The following is a 26,878-nucleotide window of genomic DNA, read 5'->3' as shown; positions in this document are numbered from 1 at the left end:
TATGCCAGGCTCTTTTCTAGGCATTACAAAAGAGACCTGAGTCCTGTTCTGCTTGAGATCTTGGTTGTGAATATTCCTGGCACAAAGAAATAAAGACTGGCTTAGTTCTCAGACTGGAGCATTCTCTTGCCTGGGTGATTCTTGTTTCATTTAGGACCAAACATTGATTCCTTAGGGATCATTTAACATCCTTATGGATATTAATGTCTATTACTGGCCAATCCTGCTGGCTTTGGTGGCCGTTCTGTCTTTTAGGTGAGTTTATATCTCTCTGCCATTGAATACATGTTCAATTCTGGGGGCAGCCTTATTTCTTAGAACTTGAGGGATCTGTCACTGAGATTTTCCCCTTACCCCATATACCACCTGGCCCAGGTCTCAGCTGGAGCAGTGGCTAATCCAGCTGCCTGGGAGTCACACTAGGTGACTTTTTTTTTTTTTAAAGATTTTATTTATTTATTTATTTGCGAGAGACGGTGAGCACAAACAGGGGGAGGGGCAGAGGGAGAGGGAGAGGCAGACTCCCTGCTGAGCAGGAGCCTGGGATCTGGACCTGAGCTGAAGGCAGATGCTTAATAAGCTGAGCCACCCAGGCGTCCCTAGATTACTTGTTAAAATACAGATTTTTTGGGTCCTGCTCTCCAGACACTCCATTTCAGTGGCTCTAAGTTTAGAATCTATAATTTTTGTACTCCCCAACCCCAAGTATAAAAGTGACATATGATTGGTGTGAAATTGGTACCACAGAATACTAAGGGAAAAGGTCTCCCTTCCCTTGGCATTTCCACCCCCGTTGCAGATGTGACTATTTTTGTTTAGCAAACTTTTTTCAAATATTTTCTGTGCATGTCCAAGCACATATATGTCCAAATAGAAAATATCTTTTACACAGTATCATATGCAACTTGCTTTTTTCATTAAAGGTATCTTGGCCATCATTCCCTATCAATGTAGGTATGAGGCTCTACCTTATTTATTTATTTATTTTTTTTTAAGATTTATTTATTTGAGAAAGAGCAAGAGCATGGATGGAGGAAGGGCAGAGAGGGAGGGAGAGGAGAATCTCAAGCAGACTCCCTGCTGAGTGTGGAGTCTGATTGAATGTGGAGCCTGATGTGGGGCTCAGCCTCACGATCCATGAGATCATGACCTGAACAGAAGTCATGAGTTGGACCCTCAACCGACTGAGCCACCCAGGTGCTCCTAGCTCTATGACATTTTAACAGTTGTCATTATTTCATTGTATGGGTGTACTGTATTTTAAACATTCTTCCTATAAAAAATTTATATTTTTCTAATTTTTTTCACACTATCCAGTGGTAAAGTAAAGTAAACCTCCCAAAGATAAATTTGCCCCTGTGTACAAGTAAGCCCAATGGGTTAAATTCCTGGAGGTGATGTGCTTTGGCAAAAGGTATGTGCATATTTAAACTTCTGATGAATGAGGCCAAGTCACCTTTTGAAAACCTTATCCTGGTTTATAATCTACCAACCAGTTATGTGTATCAATTTTTTTACATTCTTATTGATATTATCAAATTTTAAATTATTGTGTATCTGATAAAAAATATCTCAGTGATTTTTTAGTATTTTGTTTTTAAAATTCTGGAATATTTTAAGCATATAGAAAAGTACATGGGATTATATAGCAAACATGCATATATCCATCCCCTGCCCAGACTAACAAATGTTAACTTTTTTCCGTATTTCCTTCAGATTTTTAAAAAATATTTTATTTATTTATTTTATTTTTTTGAGAGAGAGAGAGTGAGAGCTGAGCAAGGAGAGGAGCAGAAGGAGAGGGAGAATTGGACTCCCTGCTGAGCAGGGAGCCGGACATGGGACTCCATTCCAGGACCCTGGGATCATGACTGAGCCAAAGGCATATCCGTAACCAACTGAGCCACCCATGTGCCCTCAGATTCTTTTTTTTTTTTTTTTTTTTTAAGATTTTATTTATATACTTGACAGAGAGTGTGTGTAAGTAGGGGGAGCGGCAGGCAGAGGGAGAGGGAGAAGCAGGCTCCCAGCTAAGCAGGGAGCCCAATGTGTGACTCGCTCCCAGGACCCTGGGATCGTGACCTGAGCCCAAGGCAGATGCCTAACCGACTGAGCTATCCAGGGGCCCTGAGTTTTATAAGTTCTTTATATCATATTTTGGATACTAACCCTTTGTCAGATATGCCATTTACTGTTATCTTCTCCCATTCAGTAGGTTGTCTTTTAGTTTTATTGATTGTTTCCTTTCCTGTGCAGAAGCTTATAATTTTGATGTAGTCCCAGTTGTTTATTTTTCTTTCATTTCCCTTCCCTCAGGAGACTTGTCTAGAAAAATGTTGCTGTGGCTGATGCCAGAGACATTACTGCCTGTGCTCTCTTCTAGGATTTTTATGGTTTGCAAGTCTCACACACAGGTTTTTAATCCATTTTGAGTTTATTTTTGTGTGTGGTGTAAAAAAGTGGTCCAGTTTCATTCTTTTTTATGTAGCTGTCCAGTCTTCCCAGCACCATTTGTTGAAGAGACTGTCTTTTTCCCACTGCATAGTCTTTCCTTCTTTGTTGAAGATAAAATGGCCATATAGTTGTGGGATTCTTTCTGGGTTTTCTGCTCTCTTCCATTGGTCTACGTGTCTATTCAAAGTTTTTCAGTATTATTTTGTGTTACACTGATCTGCAGTCAGTAATTATGACTTGCCGAAAACTCAGATGATGATTAGCAATTTTTTGCAATATTTTTTATTTAGTTGTGTACATTTTTTTTCAAAAATACATAATGTTATTGCATACTTTTTGACTACAGTATAGTGTAAACATACCTTTTGTATGCACTGGGAACCCAAAGAATTCATTTGACTCACTTTATTGTGACTTTTGTTTTATTGTCGTAATCTGGAACCAAGCCTGCAATATCTCGGAGGTGTGCCTGTAAATGTGTAAGTAGAGCAAATAAATTGTGGTGTCTTGATCCAGTGAATACTACATAGCAGTGAGTGGACCGCAGCCATATCCACCAATGTGGGTGCATCTTACAAATATAATGTTGAGCCAAAGAAGCTAGTGTAAGCTCATAACCTATATGATATGGTTTTATATACAATTCAAAACCAGATAAAAATGAATCTGGTATTTGAGGATAGGACAGTGGTTTTCCTCTCTTGCCTTGATTGTTGTAATACTTTCTCAGCCAGTTTTCTTCTCTTAATGCTGGACATATGAGTTGTGAATCCTATCCAATTCTTGTAACCGCTGTTGGACTTTTTGTAGGTTTCTTGACTTCTGTCTTCTTCATAAACTTGATGAGTTCTTACGATGAGTCTGTGAGCTAATCTGTTTAATGAACCTATTATAAGGTCCCTTAGGCAGGATGTGCATTTCCTTCTTCGACTTCACCATAATTTTGTCTCATCCAGCCATGTATGACTGAAGTTGGTGCATTGGTATGAGCTCTTCAGCTAGATTGTAACTGTTTTTAGGGAGGAATTAACATTGTTGCTTCAGTATCCCATGGGCTCTGCTCAGATCTGTGGACACAGCTAGTGCTTAGGGATTGGTAATTGTGTTGATAAGTGGAGACCAGATTGAGGTGTCAGGACCCAGTAGAAATAGTAGTCAGTGGATACAGTGATGGAGTGACATCTGAGCAGGCAGGACTAGGGAGCAAGTGGACGTGGGTGCAGTCTATACCAGATGACACAGAGCCTCTTGAACCATGTTATTCCAAAGGCTGAGGCTTGACAGGAGGCCATAAGGGGACTGAGGAAAGTTATGCTTTGCCTGACCACCATGGTGTGTGCCCTCTGCTAGGGCATAATTCTGCCTGTCTCTGATCATGGTAATTGTCTGAGGAGGAACCTTGCCCAGTATAATGCACCTGAGTACAGGGTGGATGTCTGGCTGTGTGCGGGTTGCTTGTCTGGTTTAGGGATTCCCAATTAAATATGCTTGAGGGTCTTGATTTGTGTTAGTAATGTGTGCAGGCTCAGAGTCAGCCCACCTGAATTTGAATCCAGCCTTTACCGCTTGTTTGTTATGTGACTTTGGGCAAAGAACTTGCTGAACTTTAATTTTCCCCTCTGTGAAATGAAGATAATAGTATTACCGACCTCAGAGCTTTGTTACATTGAATGCAATATAATGCAAAATGCTTAGCACGGTATCTGGCTGATAGTAAACTCTTAATGAATAGTAGCTCTTTGTCTCGGTGAAATCATTAAACCAGGCAGTTAGAGATCTGAGTTCTAAACTCAACTGACTACTACTAAAATCAATATGCAAGTTGTTGCCATTTTGGTATAATTAAAAAACCTGAGTGATTGATTTTCACTTTTGTGTACTGCCCTTGGGTCTTATACCAACATACCTGCCTGAGATTTTATTCTCTCTCTTAATGCCGAGGGATCCTTTGACTGTGATTTGGAAGTCTGTTGTTGAATTTTTGCCTGCCAGTTTCCTTTTTAATAACAAGACCTGCTGTGGATATACTCACCTGGCTGGCAGGGGTGGGCAATACAAAATTCTTTAGGGTGAACAAAAGGGATTTTTAAATTCCCCTGCTTTTTAACTTGTTACTCCCCTGCTGATCTTCTATAAGACTGGTCCATATGGTGGCACTCACAGGCCACTCACTGACTGTTTGGGGTAGAGCCTGGTCATTCCTTTCCTGTATGCTCTTCAGTGGAGAGCAGTTTTGTGCAGCTAGGGAAGCTCACACCCCTGTCCTCATGTCAAGTGGACACAGACCTCATGGATGATTTCACAACTGCCCCGTGCCTGATTGTGGAGATAGCCAGCAGTGACTAGGCTAAAGTAAACCAGACTGTTTACCTTGTTGCGTTCTAGGTGGTTAATGAAAACCCTGGCCACTAGTCCTGCCTGTGCTACTAACCAGTAGGAGCCTCAGTCATCATCATCAGTGAACTGGGGTCAGTAGCCACGTTCAGCCTTTGTCATGACGCTGGCTGTCAATGAGAGCAAACACAGCAGGGTATTTAGAAGATTCTACAGACCCCAAGCGTCCAGAAAACCCCCTGTTCCAGGCATCTCCCCTCACTTACTCCCATCAAAGCCTCCTTCTGTTTCCTCATGGTTTTGCTGAGTACATGACTAATCTGATAACTAAATTTCTCAAGATTTGAAAGAATAAGACCAGCTTAATAGCTCACCTCTTCTCAATGTATCTAGGTTTTGCTCAGACTTCTAAGAAAGCCCTTATCCTTAGGGGTGGAATTTCAGGTGGGGGGTAGGTTCAGGTGGGGAGATGTTCCAAGGTGGGGCTCTGACACCAGGCAGCTTGTGTCCTAAGTTCACAGGCATTGTGAACTTGACATTATGCTTAAGTGTAAAACAGATAGACTGTTACAGGACTTGTGGTGCTTAGGGATAATTACTGTAAAAAAATACTCCCTTTATGCTGAGTGCTCTGATTATGGCTTATGGGACCTTGAAATCTAATGGAGTTCTCAGATGGAGATTCCTGGTGCTTCTGTTCCATGAGCTCCAGAAAATGGTCTGCAGAGATTGTTTTTTGTTTCTTTCAATTTTCTTACTGGTTAGGCTGAGCAGGAGATGCAGTTCTGGTCTGAGAATCCACAGACTGAATCTTAGCAGCGGTCCTGCTACTGTTCACTTGTGATCTGAGCTCTTCACGGATCTGATTTCCTCATTTCTAAAGTGATGATGTAGGATCAGATGTGAATGAGAAAAGGCCCTTTCTTGTGAGGAGAAAAGCCCATAATCAGATACAGTAAAAAGGGCTAAGTTCTGTATTAGGAACATAAAATGTGCTGTGGAAACAAAGATTCAGATTTTTGCCTGTAGAGCAGGGGCTGGATGTTGAGAGGACAGGTGACATTTGAGTTAAGGCTTGAAGTGTAAGGGTAGAGGGGTTGAACGAAGTTCAGGCATAGGAGAGTCATACTCATGCTGGCACCAAGCAGAACGGAGGTTAAGAGGCATCGAGGAGAATAAATGGCTATGGTCCTTTGTCCCTGAGGTGCCCCTGCTGACTCTGGCCTTCAGATGTTTCCTCTTCCCTCAGCCAGGCCTTTTGTAACATAAGTGAATTTGGAAGGTCAGTTTAGATTTGCTTTTACAAATGAGGTTTCTCAGAATACTAGAATCCATTTAATAAATTCTCTTTCAGTGGCAAGTTCAGGCTTCCTTGGTATTTGGGTTTGTTTCTGCATAGATGAGTTCAGTCCTCAGTAGCAGTTTGTCCTAGAAGGAATACTCTAGAATCAAAGGAAGCCTCACCTGTGCTTATTATCTATTGTACCATCCATTTGGTTCATATTCTCACTCTAGGTAACCCTCGGCTTTAGGCCCAAATGAGTCTTGAGGCACTGGAGTGGACCTGACCCTTCTTTGTTGCCATCTACACCTTGTGGCATTAGACTGGCCTTCTTACAGGGACATGCTCTCTCTCCCCTTAAAGGAAAGAGGGTAGTATGAGCTTCATTAGATTACGGTGCCTAAAAGAACCAAAGTGCCCTGCTTCAACAAGGCAGAGGTTTATTTCCCTCTCAGGTCACACTGCAAGCTCCCCACGGTGGCTCTTGTGGATCTGTGAAGTCCAAGGCCAGCTCATTGTTGCATTATGTTTAGGTGTTGCTTTCCTCTTCATGGTCCAGGATTGCTTACCACCTTGCCTTTCAGCTGCTGGGAAGGGAAGGGCATATCTCTTTCTTTTAAGGGTAAAACCCAGAAGTGTCGGATCACTTCTGTTCATAGCCCATAGGCCAGAATGTATGTCCCTCACCTCACCTTGCTCAGGAGAAGCTGGGAAATGTTCTCTTTCCTTAATGAAAGAAGTGGAGAAATGGGCATTGGAGAGGGCATAGCAGTCTCTGCCATGTGAACTAAGGCAGAAAAATGCAGGGGTTGAGAGAGGGGTTTATTGGAGGGCCCTGTGGGGCTGGTGTTTTGGTGGGATCCATGGGGTGGTGGGGGAACTGCTGGGAGAAGAGGCTGGGAAGATAGGCATGGTGAAATGCCAGTTTGCCACAAGTATGACCTCCTCTGGTAGGCAGTGAGAATTCCTCCAAGAGTGTGCCCACTTCCGCTCTACCCTTGAGCTGCTTGCTGTCCCTTCATGCAGGTCAGAGCATGCTCTGGTTGCTGCTTGTCCCAGCCACGTGGCTGTGCTCTGTGGTGTACAGGCTGTTCTCCCATAGGTGATGGTGATGTTATTCTGTGCCTTTCCCTCCTGGAAGCAGCAGTCTAATGTCCTGCTCTCATAAGTTGGTGATGGTCTGGTGGAGAAATAGGGAGCAGGCTGTACAGAGGGAGAAAAGGGCTCTAGTACTTCTAATGGACACCTACAGCCTGAGGAGACAAGTGGCCATCCTAGAAAAGCCTTGCCCTCCTCAGGTGACAAGCTGCTCTCTGATCCAGAACCTTGGCAGGAAATTGCTCTTTGTGCAGCCAAGCTTGGGCAATCTGGAAGAAGCTTCACAGTCAGGTTCATATTGTGTGGGTCATGGAACAATTGGTCAAGCTGTCCAAGGAGAGAACTGACAGCAGACCAGTCTCACCCTTCATGGAGAGGGTATTACAAGCAAGATAGCAACAGCTAACATTTGAGAACTTGCCATGTGCTAGGCACTGTTCCAGGTTCTTTACTTGTATTGTCTTGTTTAATTCTAAAAAAAACCCCTATGATGTGGGTACTGTTGTGCCCAGTTGATAAATTAGAAACTGAGATGCAGATGAGTTGGGTTAACTTGAACCAATATCTATTCATCTAGCAGGTGGTAGAGCCACGATTTGAATCTAGTTGCAAAGGCTCTGCAGCCTCACTTTAGGCTCTGTGTCTGGTCTTTTAGGATTCCAGGGAAGGATGCCCTGCCCCTGGGTCCTGGAGTGGGGAGTAGGAGTGCTTCCCTGTAGGAGACTTCCTGTGTACATGGGTAGTCCGAATGCATTCTGCCTGTTGTCAGCTTGTCTACCCCTGTACCTCAGGGAATCATCTGCATTAGCTTAGTCACTGCTGGACATTTGTCCCTGTGAGCTCTGCCATCTCAGGCCATGTGCGACTTCCCAGTTTTCAGCAGGAAGCCAGGGTGAGACTCTGAAGATTTTCTCTCTTCCCTCTGCATTCATAGGCCTGTATAGCAGAACTTCCCAGAATAGCTCTTCTTTTTATCTTCATTGTTTACTCCTCTAATTGAAGCCTTGGGAGGGGACTCTTTAAAGCTTAAGGTGACCATATTTCAGACCAGCTGCAAGACTTGGGATGCTTTTAGTTACAAGTAACAGGAAATCCTATTTGAATTGACTCTACAATCAAGAGGGTGTGTTGGTTCACATAATGGGGCAGTCCAGGGGACGTTCGAGTCCAGGACTGTCTTACCATCTCGCCTCTCAGTGCTGTTTTCAGGCTGGATACCTTGTGGTCATAGGGTGGTAGCCAGTATCATTTAAGACTCTATACTGTTTCATTCAAATCTAACAAGAAAGTAAAAACATATCCTTTTTATAAATGTTGGACTAGGATCCCACATGTGGGTCAGATCAGTCCATTCCGATCCTTGCCTTAGGAACCAGTTGGCCAGGCTCAGATTATCTAAGCCTAAAATTTCGACCAGGGCCATGGTATTACTCTTACTGATTTAACTGAGTGTGGAGTCAATCCTGTTCAAAGCCCTTGCATGCTGCCCAGTGAAGTAGAGGTAAAAGAGATTCTGGGAGATAGCCACAGTGTCTCCTACACCCAGCACGTGCAGGGAGAGAAAAGAAACCTGCAGAGCTAGGGAACCAGGTGGTGGTGGTGGTGAACTACAGAGCAGATCCATGCCCTGTTTCCTATTTCAGGGACTGTGCACAGGGCCCAAGTCCTTTCAGAGATCTGAGTTCTCCTTTTCCGATCAGCAGTCTACATGATCTTGCAGCTTCTCTGAATTTCACTTCCTCCTCTGTTGAGTGGTAATGATGTTAAGGTATAGCTGCATTTTATGCAAAATTATGTTTGAAGTTGTATGATACAAAAAGTCTTATGTGCAAAATTTGAATTAATTCAAATCCTAAGAAACCGAGAAAATTCATTAGCCATGTGATTTCAAAGCTGGTAGGCCAATGAAAGTGTTCATTATGTCTTCATTTTATGGAAATGTTAGTCATGAATTATATGACTTTGAATAATGTGCGGACTTCGGGAATCCCTTGTATGGAATGAACCACCCCATTCTTCTTTTACTGACTTTGGGTTCCCTAAAGGATGTGATGCTGTTTTATAAAATATGAAATGAAAAAAGACCAAAAATACCCTCCTGTACTTAGATGATAACTGGGTATGCCCTGGTACTTGGCAGTTTATACCCTACATCTTGACCTCTCAAGGATCCAGGACCAAGGTGATCTCTCTTCTTCAGCCATTTCTACCAATTGGGTTAATGCTGTTAGCCTTTCAGTAAACTAATGGATATAGTTACTTTAATTTGGAGGTCATTAAAACCTGAGTTTACAAATCAAAAACTGGATTGCACAACAGTTTCTGTATGTTTGTGTGTGATGATATATCAATTTCTTTTTTTTAGAGGTGTTTTTTTAAAGATTTTATTTATATATTTGTCAGAGCAAGGGAGAGACAGCACAAGCAGTGGCAATGGCAGGCAGAGGGAGAAGCAGGCTTCCCACTGAGCAAGGAGCCTGAAGGGGGACAACTTTACTCTGAGGCTTCCAGTGGCCTCCTAAATCGCTCATAGTAAAGGCCAAGTTCCTTACAAGGCCCTACATGATCTGCTTCTAGCCACATCATCTTCTCTCCCTCAACCAAATTCTTTTTTTTTTTTTTTTAAGATTTTATTTATTTATTTGAGAGAGAGAGACAGCAAGAGAGGGAACACAAGCAAGGGGAGTGTGAGAACGAGAAGCAGGCTTCCCACCGAGCAGCGAGCCTGATGCAGGGCTCGATCCCAGGACCCTGGGATCATGACCTGAGCTGAAGGCAGATGCTTAACAGCTGAGCCACCCAGCCACCCCCCTCAACCAAATTCTAATTTCAGTTCCAGTGGAGACGTGCAGGCCTCCTTGCTAAATTTATTGATTTCAAATTCCAGTCGTTCATTGCTAATATATAGGAAAGCAGTGGACTTTTGTATATTAACCTTGTTTCTTCACAGCCTTGATAAAATCACTATTAGTTCCAGCAGGGTTTTTTTTGTTTTTTTGTTTTGGGTCAATTCTTTGGGATTTTCTACGTAGACAGCCCTATCTCTGCAAACAAAGATAGTTTTATTTCTTCCTTTCTAATGTGTGTAATAAGCGAGCACGAGAGTGGGGGGAGGGGCAAAGCGGGAGGGAGAGAAAATCCTCAAGCCCACTAGGCGCTGAGAGCAGAGCCCAACTCAGGGCTTGATTCCATGACCACGAAATCAAGAGTCAGATGCTTAATCGACTGAGCCACCCAGGCGCCCCATGAGTTCTGTTTTTATATCTGAGGAAGACTGTTCCCAGGATCAGAGGAAAGTAAATATGGTTGATAACTTTTATAAAATTCAGGAGGCACTTGACTGTGTTTTGCTAATCAGCCGTATGATTAGCCAGGTCGGTTTATTGCATTGGACCTTGGTTTCTTAATCTTAAATTGAGTATTTTTGTAAATTAGACTAAGGTATTTTCTAGAGTTTTGTTTGTTGAACTTTGTTTCTCAGTTATGGACTACTTTAACTGGGAGGGAACTTAGAGACCCTTAAATCCTGTGTTCTTTAGCCAGTAGATTAACTTCTGTCTGTAGAGCCCAGGCTTGTCAGCTAGGAGGTCATCCCACTCTCCTCTCTGATGGTTTCTGGACGTCCCTTAGGGTGAGAGGCCTGGGCTGTTGTGCTAACATGGTGCCGAAGAGCCAGATGAACCTGTTTTCAGGTATCTGTGTGATGTCAGGCAGGTGCCTTCACCCCTGAGCTTTAGTTTCCCCATCTGTAAAATGAAAATGATATACACAGGTTGTTGTTAGGATTAAATGAGATGTTTGTGGTTTCTTTGCACAGAAGTGCTTAGTTAAAAATCAGTTGAATCTGATTGTTTACCTTACTCCATAACTGCTTTGTGATCATCGGTTTTTGATGCCCTTGGAAACATGCTAAGTGAAAGAAGCCAGACACAGAAGGTCACATATTGTGTGATTGCATTTATATGAAATGTCTGGAATAGATATATGTGTAGTGACAGATGTGGAGTGGTGGTCACCAGGGATTGAGGGGCTAGGGAGAAACTGCTTAGTGGTAAAGAATTTTCCTTAGGAGTGATGGGAGTGTTTTGGAGCTAGGTAGAGCTGGTTGCACAATGTGGTGAATGTACTACATACCACTGGATTTTTTTTTTTTTTACAGCTTTATTGAAGCTTAATTGTGCAGTGAATTGCCCGTATTTAAACTGTATAATTTGAAGAGCGACATAGTCAAGATAGCAAACACATCTGTTGCCTCCCAGACTTTCCCCATGCCCCTTTTTAATTCCTCCTTTCCAGCCCTCCCTTCCTGTCATCAGGCACTGTTTTTTATAGATTACTTTTCATCTTCCAGAATTTTATACAGATGAAATCATGCAGTATATATTAGGTTTTATCTGGCTCCTTTTAGCGTATTGAGATTCCCTTAGATTGCTGCGCATATTAATACTTCATGATTTTATTGCTGAAAAGTATTCCATTGTGTGAACACACCACAAATGATGCATTCATTTACTGGTGGACATTTGAGCATTTTTTCCTTTTGTGATTACAACTACAGCTGCAGCGGGCATTCGTGTACCTGTCTCTGTGTGGACACAGTATCCCTACTCTTGAGTAAATATCTAGGAGTAAAGTGGTTAGGTCCCAAGATATGTGTGCTTAAACACTTCTTGACATCTACAGAGTAAGGCTTGATCAATTATATGAAATGCTATGGACACATTTGATAAGCAAAACAACTGGATTTTTGCAATGGTAAGGCTATTGTTAACTTTGAAAACTGAAAATAGCCTCAAGAGTGGTGGGTGGGAAGCTTTTTAGAATGGAATTAGGAAAAACTGAAGTGAGAAGTTTGGACCAGGGAGTGTTGATGAGTTGAGTTTGCTGTGAAGAGTAGTAGAGAATGAAGTTGTGGTGTTTGAAAAGTGTGAACTGTTCATTTTTAAACGGGTAATTTTATGTGAATTGTACCTCAATTATTAAAAAAAAAAAGAAAAAAAATCTTGACATGCAGGTCACACCATAAGCCACATAAATCAGCATTTCTGTGAGTGGGCCCTGGGCACTCACTTTTTAAAAATCTCACCCGGTGATTGTAGTATGTAGCCAGTGAAGAGTCTTGATCTAAGTACGGTTGGCAAACTTAATCTGTAAGGGCCAAATATTTTCAGCTTTGAGGGCCGTGAAGTCTCCATCTTCACTCCTCAACTCTGCTGCTGAAGTGTGAAAGCAGCCATCATCAATATATAACGAATGAGCATGGTGTGTTTCAATAAAACTTAAAATAACAGGCAGTGGGCCAGAGTTGCTCAGTATTGATCGAAAGGCTAGATGATGGAGAAGGGGTTCCAGAGCCTTGAGGGGGATGGAAGGTAACCTCGTAGGCAGAACCAGATCCAGAACTCTGTTCCTTTGCCCATTTTAGTTCCTCACATTGAACATACTTACTTGAGAATAAACATCTTAGCAATGGAAACAAGAGGTTAGAAAGCCAAGACTTATCTTATACTTATTTTTAATTCCAGCTGCAAAAGACAAAGAAAAGAATAAAGAGAAGAAATTCAAAGAGTTTGTGAGAGTGAAGCCAAAGAAAAAAAAGAAAAAGAAAAAGAAAACCAAACCTGGTAATTTTTTCCCTGGGGTGTTTCACTTGGGTTTCCTATCCTGGGTTGGGGAGGGGTTGCTTTCTCTCCAGTTCTGGCCTCTGAGCTTGCACTGAGGAGAGGAGGGGCCATAGGCCTTTGAGGGAGCTTGTGGGCTCAGCCTAGCATACACCTTGGCAGGGGAGGAGTCTGTTCATCCTGGGTGTTACAAGGCCACACTGGCATTTAGGAAGGCCTTCTTTTCTTGCAGCATTGGCCAATGTGCCCTGTCATAGGGTAGTGCATGTGAAAACATTATAGTAAGAGAGGATATGCAGATGAATGACTGTATTTGTTTGTACACACGACTCTTCTTTTTTTTTTTTTTTTTTTTTAAGATTTTGTTTTTGAATAATCTCTACACCTAACGTGGGGCTCTTATGACCCCAAGATCAAGAGTTGCATGTTCTACCACCTGAGCCAGCCAGGCGCCCCTTGTATACTCAACTCCTTTTTCTTTATTTTTTTTAAGATTTATTTATTTATTTGAGAGAGTGAGAGCTAGAGGGGGTGAGAAGAGGGAGAGGGACAGATTCTTAAGCAGACTCTGTGCTGAGTGCAGAGCCCAGCGTGAGGCTCAGTCTCATGACCCTAAGATCACAACCTGAGCCGAAACCAAGAGTCAAATGCTTAACTGACTGCACCACCCAGGCGCCCCTACACACAACTCAAACACATATCTCAACCTTTCACTAAAGGATTTATTTCTTGAAGAGTGTGTATCTAGCTCCTACAAAGATGTTAAGAAAATCAGTGTTCCCACCTTGGGAGCCAAAGGGATGCCATGTTTTATTCTTAATTATCTTTTGGCTTAGAAAAACAGTCTTATCAGAAAAAAGGGGAGAAGGGTGATGGTGAGGAGGAAGCTTTTGATTTTGAGGTTCTTGGAGGTAGCCAGAAGTATTAATCCCTAAATCTATCCTCCACACCCCTTTGCAGTTGAATCTCTTCTCTGCTGTGGAGTTGTTTGAACAGTGGAGCTGTTGGTTGGATGGGATTCATTCTGGAATGCCCTGATGATATGTGGGGATACTAATTCCTTTTTGATCCTATCTTCCAGAATGCCCTTGCAGTGAGGAGATCAGTGATACCTCTCAGGAACCTTCTCCACCCAAGACATTTGCTGTCACCAGGTGTGGGTCCTCACATAAACCTGGGGTCCATATGAGCCCACAGCTCCATGGCTCAGAATCTGGAAACCATAAAGGGAAAGTGAAAGTATCCGGTAAGGAGACTGTCTGCTGACTTGATCATTTGTATAGCACTATAGTTGGAGAAGGCTGGATTTATGTTGACACTGTAACTTACTCCCCAGGCCCTCTGCAAGTACAGTCTGTTATATTTTCAAAATAAAGAAGTACATCAAATAAAACAAAGGCTATTAGCTGTGCCTTTCCTGAACTTTCTCTCTCTCCAACTTTGGTTTTAGTTGAATGCCTCTTAGGTACCTCCAGGCCAGTATGTCTGTAACCCCCCAAATCCATTATACCCCATCCTCTTGCATACCTACCCTTCTCATTGCTCCATTTCTTATTGATGGAGTCTGCATCTCACCTGGTTGCTTGGGGAAATCTGAGTCAACCTTGAAGCTGCTTCTTCTCCAGCAATTTAGAGGGTGATTGTGAGTTTGGAAGGACTTCATAAGCATATGGAAAGTACTTACAACAGTGTCTGGTACAAAATAAGTGATCAGTAAAGGTTAGCTGTAATTAGAACTAATCGGGCACCAAGATCTAGTGATTCTAGTTCTGATTATCCCTGGAATCTGCCCCTTTTTCATTTCCTACTGTCTACAGAGTTTTAAAGATGGCTCTGGATGTAGACTTGACGGTGAGCCAGGTCCTGGGTGGAAGGGATGAGGTTGAGGAGCATATGAATCATTAGGATGACGATCTGTGTAGTTCATAGGGAATTGCAACCTCTCTGCCAATGAGCTCTGTGACCTTGAGCTGCCACTTACTTTGGGCTTCACTCTCAGTAAAATGAGGAATGGAGTTCAGTTCATCATCAGGCAGCATATGTCATTTGGGCTGTTGCTGAATGACAGGCCCAAGGAACAGATTGGAGTTCCTGGTTCCCAGCTCTGCAAAAGTTCCTAGAGGAGCGGGGGTGTAAGGTCACTTCCACTCTTGACATTCTAGGTTTTTGAAAATTTTAATTTAAAATAGTGACTGTTGTTTTTCCTTCCCTCTCAGAGGAGGATAATCTGAGTGAGTCCTCTTCTGAGAGCTTTCTTTGGAGCGATGAGGAGTATGGTCAAGATGTTGATGTGACCACCAACCCAGACGAGGAACTTGATGGGGACGACCGCTATGATTTTGAAGTGGTCCGCTGCATCTGTGAGGTTCAGGAGGAAAATGACTTCATGATTCAGGTAGGTAGAGCTTCCATGAGACAGGCATAGAGAAACACAAACTGGTCCTTGGAGGAAATTTGGAGGGACTGCAGTTTGAGGACAGCAAACACAGAGTCCTTTTAGAAGCCCCAGCCAGATAGGCAGTATTACCAGCAGCACATTGAGCTTACTTTTTAATTCAGCTTCTTCTGAATCTCAGGCTGAGGTAAATAGCCTATTAATAGAATGAGAGAGGACTTGAAACATCACTGAGTCTAAAAGTGTCCTGCTCTGCTTGGGGCAGCTGGGATCCACAAATGGGAAGGGCCTTGCCTGTTGGTCACACAGTGAGGAGTTGAACAGCAGGGATCTGAATCTCTTGAGTGGCAGTTGAATCTTCCTATGGTCCCTTACTTTCTCTCTGATGTAAAATTTCTATATGGAGGCCAGTTTCATAACTTGTCTGTTTCTTGTTCTTTATTTTCCTGACATTTGTATCTGTCATTTCCAAATTTGGGATGTGCCTGCGGGGTGGGCCTCCCTGCCTGCTTGGGGACAGCATCACTGGCCAGCACCTGCTCGCCTCTGGCCCTTTTCTTGCTCTTGACGACAGTTCTGGTGATGTGGCTGCTGGCTGGATGACTCCCAAGGCTGTCATAAATACACTGCGTGTCTTGGCAGCTGCCTGGACTGTCTAGGGAACCTGAGTTTTTCAAGTAAGTCATGGTTATATTGGTTAGGAGTCTTTGGGAATTTCTTTGTTTTTCAGTAGCCTTCATGGTAACGTCTGGGAATTCAGAGTACATACATGGTTTCAATGATATTTATGACCTTTAGTAAGCCTTAGGTCAGTGATTTTCAAACCTTTTTAACATCAAAACCCATTTTCCTAACGGATTCTTTCATAGAACCACAAAATGTATAACAAGTTTAAAAGCAGTAGTTTTGAAAGTTCAAAGTAGATCATCTTCACTTTTGAATTCAGAAGTGTGAATGGTGTGCTTTTTCCCGTGAAGTCTGACATGCAGTCAGGGTTGTGCGTGAGAGTTGCCAACTTGAAGCATTTTAGTGACTCAATAGTTTTTCTCTTTTTGTGAGACATGGCCATTTGTATGGGTGACTTTTCCTAAACAGCATGCTGCATGGTCACTGATTAATCAGAGATGGGAGGGAAAGCTTTATTCCAAGTGTAGCACAATACTGAGCTAGCCTAGCAGTACAGAGCTACGTATACTGGTGGGTTATGTTGTCTTAACTTTATGTTTGGGACACATTTGAAGATGCATTTCTTGTTTTAATTTTAAAAAATATTCTTATTTTTAGAAAGATGCCCATTTGCAGAACCTTTGAAACTCAGTGGACTACAATTTGAAAACTCTCACACAACATGGAAACTATCGTTTACGTAGAATTTTTTTTTAAGTTTGGTTTTTAAAAGGATGTTGAAGATGGTTAGTTCTTATCCTGTCTCTCGGTGGGGCGTGTGGTCAGTTCTGGGTCTTGGAAGCCTGATTTGGTCTTCATTTGTCTATAGAAATCTTTAGTGGGTGAGTAGTAAAGGCCCTTCCTGGCAGGGCTATTTCAGAAGAGACCTAGTTCTGATCCACTGTACTTTTCCTATTGACTTTTCTATAAGTAGCAAGGATGATAGGGGGTGTTCGGGGAGGCAGAGCTTGGTGTGGCATTATGTGCTCTGTGAGGAAACTTAAGTTTGGAGCTGTTGAGGCCATGCCAGCTGTTACAGGGCAGAGTCAGAAACTGACTTTCGTCTCTTCCCAGGCTCTGCATGGCCTTCCCCTAGCTCAGCTCAGCTCAACGCTTTGGCTTCCTGGGGTGTTGTGGTGACGATGAGCTCACTTCAAAACACCTCATGTTTTGCCGTAGAAGACTTTTCTCTGCTGTCCACTTGCTTTGTGGTATAGAGGGACAGTTTTTAACATTCCCTGTCATTATGAGCAATATGCCTTTTCCACTCAGTAACTTTAGCAAAAGGCATATATTTAGAGGGAGCTCTGGAACAAATGCAATTTAAACTTACTAAATGTGTTCATCATCTAGTTTTAAATGTCTTCTTCATCTAGGAAGATTCGATGATTATTTTTTAAATAAATTTTTTATTTATATTGGTAATTTGCACTACCCTAGAATACATTTAGAGTTTGTTTCCTAGAAGATGCATACGTTACTTTAGAGGAGTGATTTTCTCTGATTATTTCCATTATTTGATTGGTATTAACATAAGTAAATTATTATTTGATTTTATTTACCAGTGCTAGTAATATAAATCATTGGGAGGTTAAAATCCTACTTAATAATCATGAATATTTGAGAAATCTGGGTATCACATAAAAATGAACCTCAGGAAATCCATCAGATATTTAAATTATTTTATTTTATTTATTTTATTTTATTATCATTATTTTTTAAAGATTTTATTTATTTATTTGACAGAGATAGAGACAGCCAGCGAGAGAGGGAACACAAGCAGGGGGAGTGGGAGAGAAAGAAGCAGGCTCATAGCAGAAGAGCTTGATGTGGGGCTCGATCCCATAACGCCGGGATCACGCCCTGAGCCGAAGGCAGACGCTTAACCGCTGTGCCACCCAGGCGCCCCCGGATATTTAAATTATTTTAATTGTTACAGGACAGGTTTGGGCAAACTTTTTCTTAAAGGGCTAGGTCATAAATATTGTAGACTTTGAGGGCCATGTGTTCTTTATTGCAGCTACTCAGCTTTGCCCCAATCAGCCATAGGCATTACATGATAAGTGAGCATGGATGTATTCATATGACACTTTACTTACAAAAACAGGACTTGAACTGAATTTAGCCTCTGGGCTATAGTTTGCCCTAGACTAACAAACATGTATTAGGTGCCAAGCCCAGTAAAAGTTGTATAGCAGTTTTAACCAGAAGTCCATTTTAAAAGCTTTGTTTGTCTTAAAATTCATATTATTTGTTTGTTGCTACATAGAGCATTCATATAGTTCAAAGTCCAAAAAGTATACATAGGTATAGAGAAAAAAATCTGACCCCACATCCCCCTTCATGGGAAGTACCCTTTATCAGCTTCTTTTGTAGCATTTTGGAAACACTCTGTGGCTAAGCAAGCGATAACAAATTTTTTCTCTTCCTCCCCCCCTTTTTTATTTGGTGGTAAAATAACATAAAATTTACCATTTTTAAGTGTATGTGGCATTAGATGAACTCAGTACATTTACATTGCTGTGCAACCATCTTTCTTTTTTTAAACACAAATGTTACTTTGTATGTAGTATTTTCAGTATCTTTTCTCATTTATCAATATATAAGTTGACGCCCATTTCATTTTCAAACATAAAAAACTTCTTTATTCTTTTTTATGGCTGTATAATGGATGGATCATCATTTATTGAACCCCTTCCCACGTTGATGACATTTAGATGGTTTCTAACCTTAGCAGTAATGAATAATTTTGTGTAAGTACACCTGTTGGACCAAGTTTTGGAAGTAGAATTCCTGGGCCACAGGTTATGTGCATGTATAATTTTGATAAATATTTTTGTTTGTCATAGCAATATTATATAAACTCTCCCTGGAGGCTGTACCAGTGAGGTCTTAGGAGCACCCTTTTCAGTAGAGGGTATTACCAAGCTTTATCTTTGCTCTTCAGATAAGTGAAAAAAAGGGGTACTTGGGTAGCTTAGTCCATTGAGTGTCTGACTCTTGATTTTAGCTCAGATCATGATCTCAGGGTCATGAGACTGAGCCCCTGGTCAGGCTCCATGCTCAGCAGGGAGTCTGCTTGAGATTCTCTCACTCTGCCTCTCCTTCTGCCCCTCCCCGTGCTGACACACCATGTGTGCTCTCTCAAATTAAAAAAATGTTAAAAAAAAAAGATAAGTGAAAAAATAGTGTATTGGTATAGCCATTTTATAATTTTTTTAAAAAGATATTTATTTGAGAGAGCGAGCATGCGCACGAGCTGGGGGAGGCACACAAGGAGAAGGAGTAGCAGACTCCCAGCTGAGAGGGGAGCCCAACACGAGGTTCGATCTCAGGACCCTTGGTATCATGACCTGAGCTGAAGGCAGACATTTAACAGACTGAGCCACCTGGGCACCCCTATAATTTATTTTTAAATAAATTTTTAAAAATTTCATACTTGTAGCATCTGGAAAACGGAGAAAATCACAGAGAAGAAAACAATTACCCAGATTATTTTTACCCAGAGATAAGCACTGTTAATATTTTGAAATACACATACACATATATATATAAATGAAAATTATACTCTGTAAATAGTTTTTCATGAGAATAACACTTTTAGGATAAAAGCAAATGTTTATTATAAAAACTTCAGGCAGTACATAAATGTATAAAGAATTACTTGATATTTATATGTAATCCCCAAACCTAGAAATACTAATGTGTATGCATATTATTAGTCTGGTTAATTTCCCATTAATTATATTAATTCAAGTAACTGTTCATGAATTCTTTTAGTGGTTGATTTGAACATCTGTTTATTTAAGAATTAGATATTTTCCTTTGACCTGTCTGTTCATGTCCTTTATCCATTTTTCTGTTGAATGGTTGGTCGTTTTCCTACTCATTTGTATAGGCTTTTTTAGACCTTGTTTTGTATTGGCTGCAAGAACAGTTAACAGCTTCTTGTACCTGTTTTGTCATCTTTTGACTTTCAGATTTTTTGTTTGTTTTTATGAGTCAACTGTATCAAACTTTTCTTTAATGGCTTCTGAAATTTAGATATAACAGTTCCTTCCTCATTGGAAGTTCATAAAAGTTTATAGAAAAATTTTTAACAGAATTCTCTCATGGTTGATTCTGGTACTTTTGAAGTTTCATTTATTCTTCTTAAAGTGATGTAAATATTTGATCCACCTGGAATTTATCCTGGTATAAGGTGTGAGGGCCATGGCTACCCGGTTGTCCCAGTACCGTGCCCCATTACTTCAATATCACCTTTGTTTATTTTATTTCAATATGTATTTTTTTAAAAAGATTTTATTTATTTATTTGACAGAGAGAGAGAGAGACAGCCAGCAAGAGAGGGAACACAAGCAGGGGGAGTGGGAGAGGAAGAAGCAGGCTTCCCGTGGAGGAGCCTGATGTGGGGCTCGAACCCACGACTCCGGGATCACGCCCCGAGCCGAAGGCAGACGCTTAATGACTGAGCCACCCAGGCACCCCTCCATATGTATTTGGATCGCTTTTTGGATTCTCCTTTTCCATTGATCCATCTGTGTATTTCTTATACAATTCTATTTTACTTTTATAATATTTTTAAAATATCTGATAGGGCTAGTACCCCCTTTTATTCTTTTTTACAAATTTCCTGGCTATTAATTTTAGGATCAGCTTCTATCCAGTTCTGTAGCTATTCATTAATTATTTATTTGGTACTATATTATTTTTATAACTTTACCTAAGGAGAAAGGACTTCTTTATGATGACTCTTGCTATGCAGGAATAAGATATTCCTACCATTGATATTCCTTACCATTCCTTACCTTTTTGTCTTTTAAATAGTATTTTAAAATTTTCTCCACAGAGATCTTGCATGCTTTATTCTTAGATATTCTTGGATATCTTAGATAGTCTATTCTTAGTCTTAAGTTTATTCTTAGATATTTTATCTTTTCTGTTATTCTTGTTCATTTCTAAATTTAAACTTATTTATTTATTTATTTATTAAAGATTTTATTTATTTGACAGAAAGAGACACAGGGAGAGAGGGAACACAAGCAGAGGGAGAGGGAGAAGCAGGCTTCCTGCTGAGCAGGGAGCCCGATGTGGGGCTTGATCCCAGGACCCTGGGATCCTGACCTGAGCTGAAGACAGATGCTTAACGACTGAGCCACCCAGGCGCCCCCTAAATTTAAACTTTTAAAATGAATGTTTTTTAGCCAAACCCATATGAAAAAAGTTATTTTGAAGTTTTCAACTTAGCTGTATTTGATTGAATTTTAGTGAATCCCAGTTGTCAAGAGATTTCAAAAGTTATTGGTGAGACAGACTTATTCTTAATTCTGTTTTCTGCAGCTAACTCTTTTGTTATTGTGCAGCCTTTACTTTCCCCCTGAGCCTTAGTTTCTTCATGTGTAAATTAATGAATCTGGATCAGATCTTAGCTAAAGTCTGTCTTCCAGCTTTGCCTCTGTTGATTCTGATGCAGTTAGCTTCCTAGAGGATTCATATTTGCCCAGGAAAGCTGTCTTGATGCTAGGCCCTGTCTGGCTCCAAATAGCTGAGGACTGTCTGAGCTTTGGACTTTAGTCCCTTGTGGACAGGCTGGTGGCCCACCCTCAAAGGCCATGCTGGGAAGGAAGCTTATTGTCCACCTTCCAGAGCTATCCGTTTGTTTGCATAGTTAAAGGCTTAGGATCCTGGTTTGAGATTCCATGAAGTGTTCTAGTATCTCTTTTGGCATCCTTTTTCCTTTCCATTCCCTCCAGACCCTTAGCCCTCAGGCTTACTATCCTCAGGCCATCCACACAACTCGCGGTGCTGCCCTCATTGTCTGCTCCTTTCTTTCCCTCTCTGCCTCCTGCCCCTCCTTCTCCCCACTCTGCCTCTAGCCTCTTACCCAAGTAAGGCTTGTTGGAGCCTCGGGGTAAAAGAATTAGCTCTGCTGATCGTTCTCACCACTGGTGCCTCTCTTCAGCTGTGTGACCTTTGGTAAGATTTAGAGAGCATAAACTCAGAAGAGCTAGCATGTGATTATTCCAGGAGGTATCAAAGGCAATTAGGTTGCCCAGTTGCAGTAGTAATAGGTGCATGAGGGCTGTATGCTGGGCTCTTTGATGGGAGTTTTTATATAGGACCCTGTGATTCCTCACAAACAGCCACCATGGTCAGTAGGAAGAGTACCCCATTTTGCAAGTGGGGAAGACTGAAGCCAAGAGAGGAGAAGTGACCTGTGCAAGGTCACACAGCTAGTGAGTGTCTGACCTAGAATTCAGACTCAGGTTTTAGTCATTCCAGGTTAATCTTCCTCCAAGGACTTGAACATTTTTCTCTGTTCTCATAAAGTGATCAGAAAAGTGAAAACCTCTAGAAATGGGAGTGAAAATAGTTTTCTGAGATGAACAGTGTTTTATAACTCTAAATGGTCTTCATCTGTGCTATCTAGTACAATTGCCACTAGCTTCGTGTGACTTTTGAGCACTTAAGATGTGGCTAATAGGACTAAGGAGCTGAATTTTAACTTAATTTGTTAATTGAAATGTAAAGAGCCACAGGTGGCTAGTGGCTGCCATTGTGGCCGGCACAGTTGTAGATGAGGGGTTGCAGCTCAGCTCATTTGGGAGTATTCTCCCTCCCGTTTCCTTCTCCCTCCCAGTGCCCCTCCCCCCACAGTGGGTCTTGCTTTTGGATGGAGGATACCTTCTGAGTTTAATTTTTATTGCTTCTTTAATTCTAACAGTGTGAAGAGTGCCAGTGCTGGCAGCATGGGGTCTGCATGGGATTACTGGAAGAAAATGTGCCTGAGAAATACACCTGTTATGTTTGCCAAGACCCTCCAGGTAGAGATTTATGGAGTCAGGGATATTAACAGTATGTAACCTTTTCCACAGCTGGCCATGAAGCAGCCTCCCTGTCTGTGATTTTGGTACTTATTTCTTCGACATTGGCTAGACTGACTCCTCCTTGCCCTGTTTTTTTTTTTTTTTTTTTTTTAAAGATTTTATTTATTTATTCGACAGGATAGAGACAGCCAGCGAGAGAGGGAACACAAGCAGGGGGAGTGCGAGAGGCAGAAGCAGGCTCATAGCGGAGGAGCCTCATGTGGGGCTCGATCCCATAACGCCGGGATCATGCCCTGAGCCGAAGGCAGACGCTTAACCGCTGTGCCACCCAGGCGCCCCTCTCCTTGCCCCTGTTGCTAGCACACCTGGTAGACTGCTGTCCTGAACTTAGCAATGAGAGAGCTTGTGTGAAGCCTGTGGAAAGCCTGGCCTTGAGCTAGAATTACTTTTTTATTGTAGTAAAAATCATATGAGATCTACCCTCTTAACAAAATTTTAAGTGTACCGTACAGTATTGTTTATAAACCAGAAACATAATGTTGTACAGCAGATCTCTAGAACTTTTTCCATCTTGCATGACTGAAACTATAAAAACTGGAATGCTTTACAGGTTTGCATGTCATTCTTGCCTTGCTTAGGGGCCATGCCAGTCTTCTCTGTGTTGAGCTAGTTTTAGAATATGTGTTGCTGAAACAGGCACCTTTTCCTTTTATTGAGGGTTCATGAAGATGTGGACTATGTCTTCGGCTTTTTGGGGCTGTTGAAGGGTTAGGAACCTCCCTCTGCTCCCTCTGGTGGCACCTGCCCTCCACTGCATCATTGCCACCTGGAAGAGAGAGAAGCCCTTGAGGGGAAGGGGAAATGTGTAGTTGATAGGGCTTGACTGCTACCCAAACCAGCGAATTAATTCCTTAACAGGATCAGTTAGTTTCATTGTTCCATGGCTGCATGGCTGTCCTATGGCTCTTGGGTTCCCCTTTCCAGAAGTCTTATATATCTGTAGTTCTTGTCTTGCTGTCGGTGGGATGGTGATTTCTTTTCCCTTCACTACCTGTAAGATTTCTCCCCTTTGCTCCAGTTCCATAATCGCAAGGCTAGGCAAGGCTAGACAGTGCTTAAGTGCCTCTACTTCTGTCGATCCTTTTTGTCCTATGAGGTGGTCCTGGTGGGAGCTCCTTTTCCTGTTTTTGCTTATGAGGAAGAAATTGATGCCCAGGGACATGAATGACTTTCTCAATCTCATAAAGCAAATAGGAATTAGAACTGACTCATGGGGTCAGATCTTGATTTTGCTGGTTGTGTGGGGAGGGGGTAGTCACTGTAGTTCATGTTCTAGCAAGTGTGTTCCCTTGGGACCTGATGACCTCTGTTGTGACACTGTATCTCCTTGTGCTAGATTAGTCCCTAGATAGAGAGGAATCTGCCTTTTTGTCGCTTTATTCCAAGGAAAGAATATGGTCAGAAGATTAGTCTATGAATCACAGAATGTAATTAATGGGCAAGATCTCAGAGACCACTTATTTCAGCCCTGACATTTGATAGGTGAGCAAATATAGACCCAGAAGGGACGGGGCTAAGATAAGTCAGCAAGTTAGTGCCAGATAGGAGATGAGAACCATGGTCTTCGACCTTCCTTTTATAAAACAGGTGGTACTACTATGAATCCTCTGCTCAGGCCACTCATGTAGCAGCTGCCTCTGAGATGCCACCCGTAATCCCTGGGGCTCCTTAGCGCCGCTTAAAAATCCCTTTTGTCTACTTTAATATTTCTCACTCCTCCCCTCCCTCCACTTTTTCCTTTTTACAAATCATGCACAACATCTTCATCTACTCCTCTGCACTTGCTGAACTTCACAACTCTAACTGCCAGCGCTGTAAATAGACTCCTCCTTAAATCGAGTGTTCTCTGTCTTTTACATTTATATTTATAGCCTGTGTTTGTGCAGCGTCTTGGACCAGAAGTTTAACCTAACAGATTTATTCTTTAAAGGTTACATGACGATGTTTTTTTACAGAGTCGAGGTGTATCGCTACCATGTGTTTTAGTAAAGTCAGAAAGAGCCCAAGGACCGTGCCAGGGATTATGTGGGTTATTTCAGGGTTTTTATAGATATTGGGAGGTAAACGCTTATCTGGTTGAAAGCTGTTCCTTGGGCTTTTGGAGCAGGAAATACTGCCGAGTCACATGTAGTTGTGTTTTCAGTTCTTCCTAAGGATCCCTGTAATGAGCAAGACCACTGAAACCATCCAATTCATCTGTCATTCTAATAGAAGGGAAATGGAGGTTCAGAGAAGGGAGGGTGCCTGACTGTTTATATTTAGTAAGGTGATAGGTGACAGTTGGAAGGGGAACTTGGAGCTTCTTTCCACTTGATAAATCCATTCAAGATGTCTTTACAACCATGAACAAGATGGTTTTTATTATTCTTGCTCTTAGTGAGGTTGGGGCCAGAAACAGATGTCAAAATAAGTCAAATAAGCAGGAAGATGTTAGGTAGGGATGAATGCTTTGGTGGGGGAGCTTAGCAACCATATAGGGAATTAGTTAGGAGGCATTGAAGAAGCTTTCTTACTTGGAAAGTAATAAAAGGCTTGTCTGAAGAAGTGGAAAGATGCCAGTCCTTCAGGGGCCTTGGAAATAATGCTCCAGACAGAGAGGATGCTAGAGCACAGATCCTAAGACCAAAAACATGAATGTGTTCCAGAAACTGAAAGGAGGCCACTGTAAGGGTGGGGCAAGGAGGGCAGGAAGGAGCTGGGTGCAGTGAGCTCATTAGGCCAGTGTTAGGGCTTTGGCTCCCCCCCCCCCCCCGCCCCCCGTATGCAGTAGGAAGTCATTGAAGGTTTTAAATAAGAGATGTAATGATGTGATTTAAATGTAAAGAGATACCCAGGTTCCCACTCCACCTCTGGCATGTTCTAGATCAGGAAATTTACACGTCTTACTCCCTTATTCCCAAGCCCTAGTAGGGAGCCCAGGATATAGTAGGTGCCAAGTAAATGTTTATTGGATGAATAAATAAAATGAACACACCAGTCCATCCTTCCAGTAATTTATTTGATATCTGTGCAATGATGCAATGGTCTGGGTTTTCTTCAGGCCAGGTGTTAACTCTGTCATTGTCACTGCTTTAGGTCAGAGGCCTGGCTTCAAGTACTGGTATGACAAGGAGTGGTTGAGCAGGGGACATATGCATGGCCTGGCATTTTTAGAAGAGAACTACTCCCACCAGAATGCCAAGAAGATTGTGGCCACCCACCAGCTTCTTGGAGATGTGCAGAGAGTGATCGAGGTTCTCCATGGCCTGCAGCTCAAGATGAGCGTCTTGCAGTAAGTGTGGCACCTGTAACTTTGGGGATGAGTCTGATTTGACATGGTCTGTGTGGGGGACGGGGGGACAGACGGTCAGGATAAATTTGAGATTGGAGAGCCACAAGAATCAGTGGTAAGACCAATGAGTTTGAGACCTTTACTAAAAACGTTCAGTTACATCTCAGCCTTTTGGCTAAGGTCAGGTGTAGTGTGTGTTCTTAGCAGTTTAATATCTGATATGTCCTCTATCCAGCACAATATATTAAATGGATTTTGGAACTAGGAGATGGAATAGGAGCTTTCTCCAACCACGCCGTGCATTGACCTGGTATTGCAGTACTTCCAGGAGCGGTGCACCCCCTGGGTGGGGGGAATATGTCAGTTACACAATCAACATTCTTTTTTAAAAAAAGGAACTCTGTTAGGTAGAATTTGTATATAATTAAGTTGGGTCATTTTACAGGTTCATTGAGTTTTTGCAAATGTATTCACCCTTGAGACTGTCACCATAATCAAAATAGGTGTATGTATTTATAGTTTAGTTTGTTTACTGTTTTGGTGTACAGTTCTGAATTTTTTTATTGTAAAATATGCATAATATAAAATTTATGTTTTATAAATTTATAAACAGTCTTAACTGTTTTTTATATATAGTTCAGTAGTGTTAAGTACATTCATCTTGTTGAAACCAATCTCCATAACTCTTCATCTTGCAAAATTGCAACTCTGTATCTGTTAAACAACTTCTCTCCACTTTGCCCGCCCCCTCCCCACTGGCGACCACCGTTCTACTTTGTGTTTCTGTGAATCTGATTACTCTAGATACCTCATATAAATGGGATCCCACAGTATTTGTCTTTTTTGTGACTAGCTCATTTCACTTAGCAC

General features: G+C 41.9%; 1 protein-coding gene and 2 non-coding genes across 4 annotated transcripts in view; 2 read left to right on the top strand and 1 right to left on the bottom strand.

Moving 5' to 3' along the window:
* Positions 1–26,878, top strand: part of PHF20 (PHD finger protein 20) — a 144,688-nt gene that overhangs the window by 103,301 nt on the left and 14,509 nt on the right. For both annotated transcript variants that reach the window (XM_045805736.2, XM_087853609.1), the window contains 5 exons: positions 12,694–12,792; positions 13,871–14,035; positions 15,006–15,184; positions 22,575–22,674; positions 25,813–26,008. In XM_045805736.2, the coding sequence (XP_045661692.1) occupies positions 12,694–12,792; positions 13,871–14,035; positions 15,006–15,184; positions 22,575–22,674; positions 25,813–26,008 (739 nt within the window). The remainder of the gene's footprint in view (positions 1–12,693; positions 12,793–13,870; positions 14,036–15,005; positions 15,185–22,574; positions 22,675–25,812; positions 26,009–26,878) is intronic.
* On the bottom strand, positions 23,266–23,377 carry LOC123800929 (U6 spliceosomal RNA). Its single transcript, XR_006782063.2, has one exon. It is a non-coding gene; the product is annotated as a U6 spliceosomal RNA (small nuclear RNA).
* LOC123800884 (U2 spliceosomal RNA) lies at positions 26,164–26,352 on the top strand. Its single transcript, XR_006782039.1, has one exon. It is a non-coding gene; the product is annotated as a U2 spliceosomal RNA (small nuclear RNA).

This window comes from Ursus americanus, chromosome 22 (assembly GCF_024610735.1).
Source record: "Ursus americanus isolate L20-20 chromosome 22, mUrsAme1.1.p, whole genome shotgun sequence".
NCBI lineage: Eukaryota > Metazoa > Chordata > Mammalia > Carnivora > Ursidae > Ursus > Ursus americanus.
Note: the sequence above shows the minus strand (reverse complement) of the source record. Positions and strands in the feature narration are given on the sequence as shown.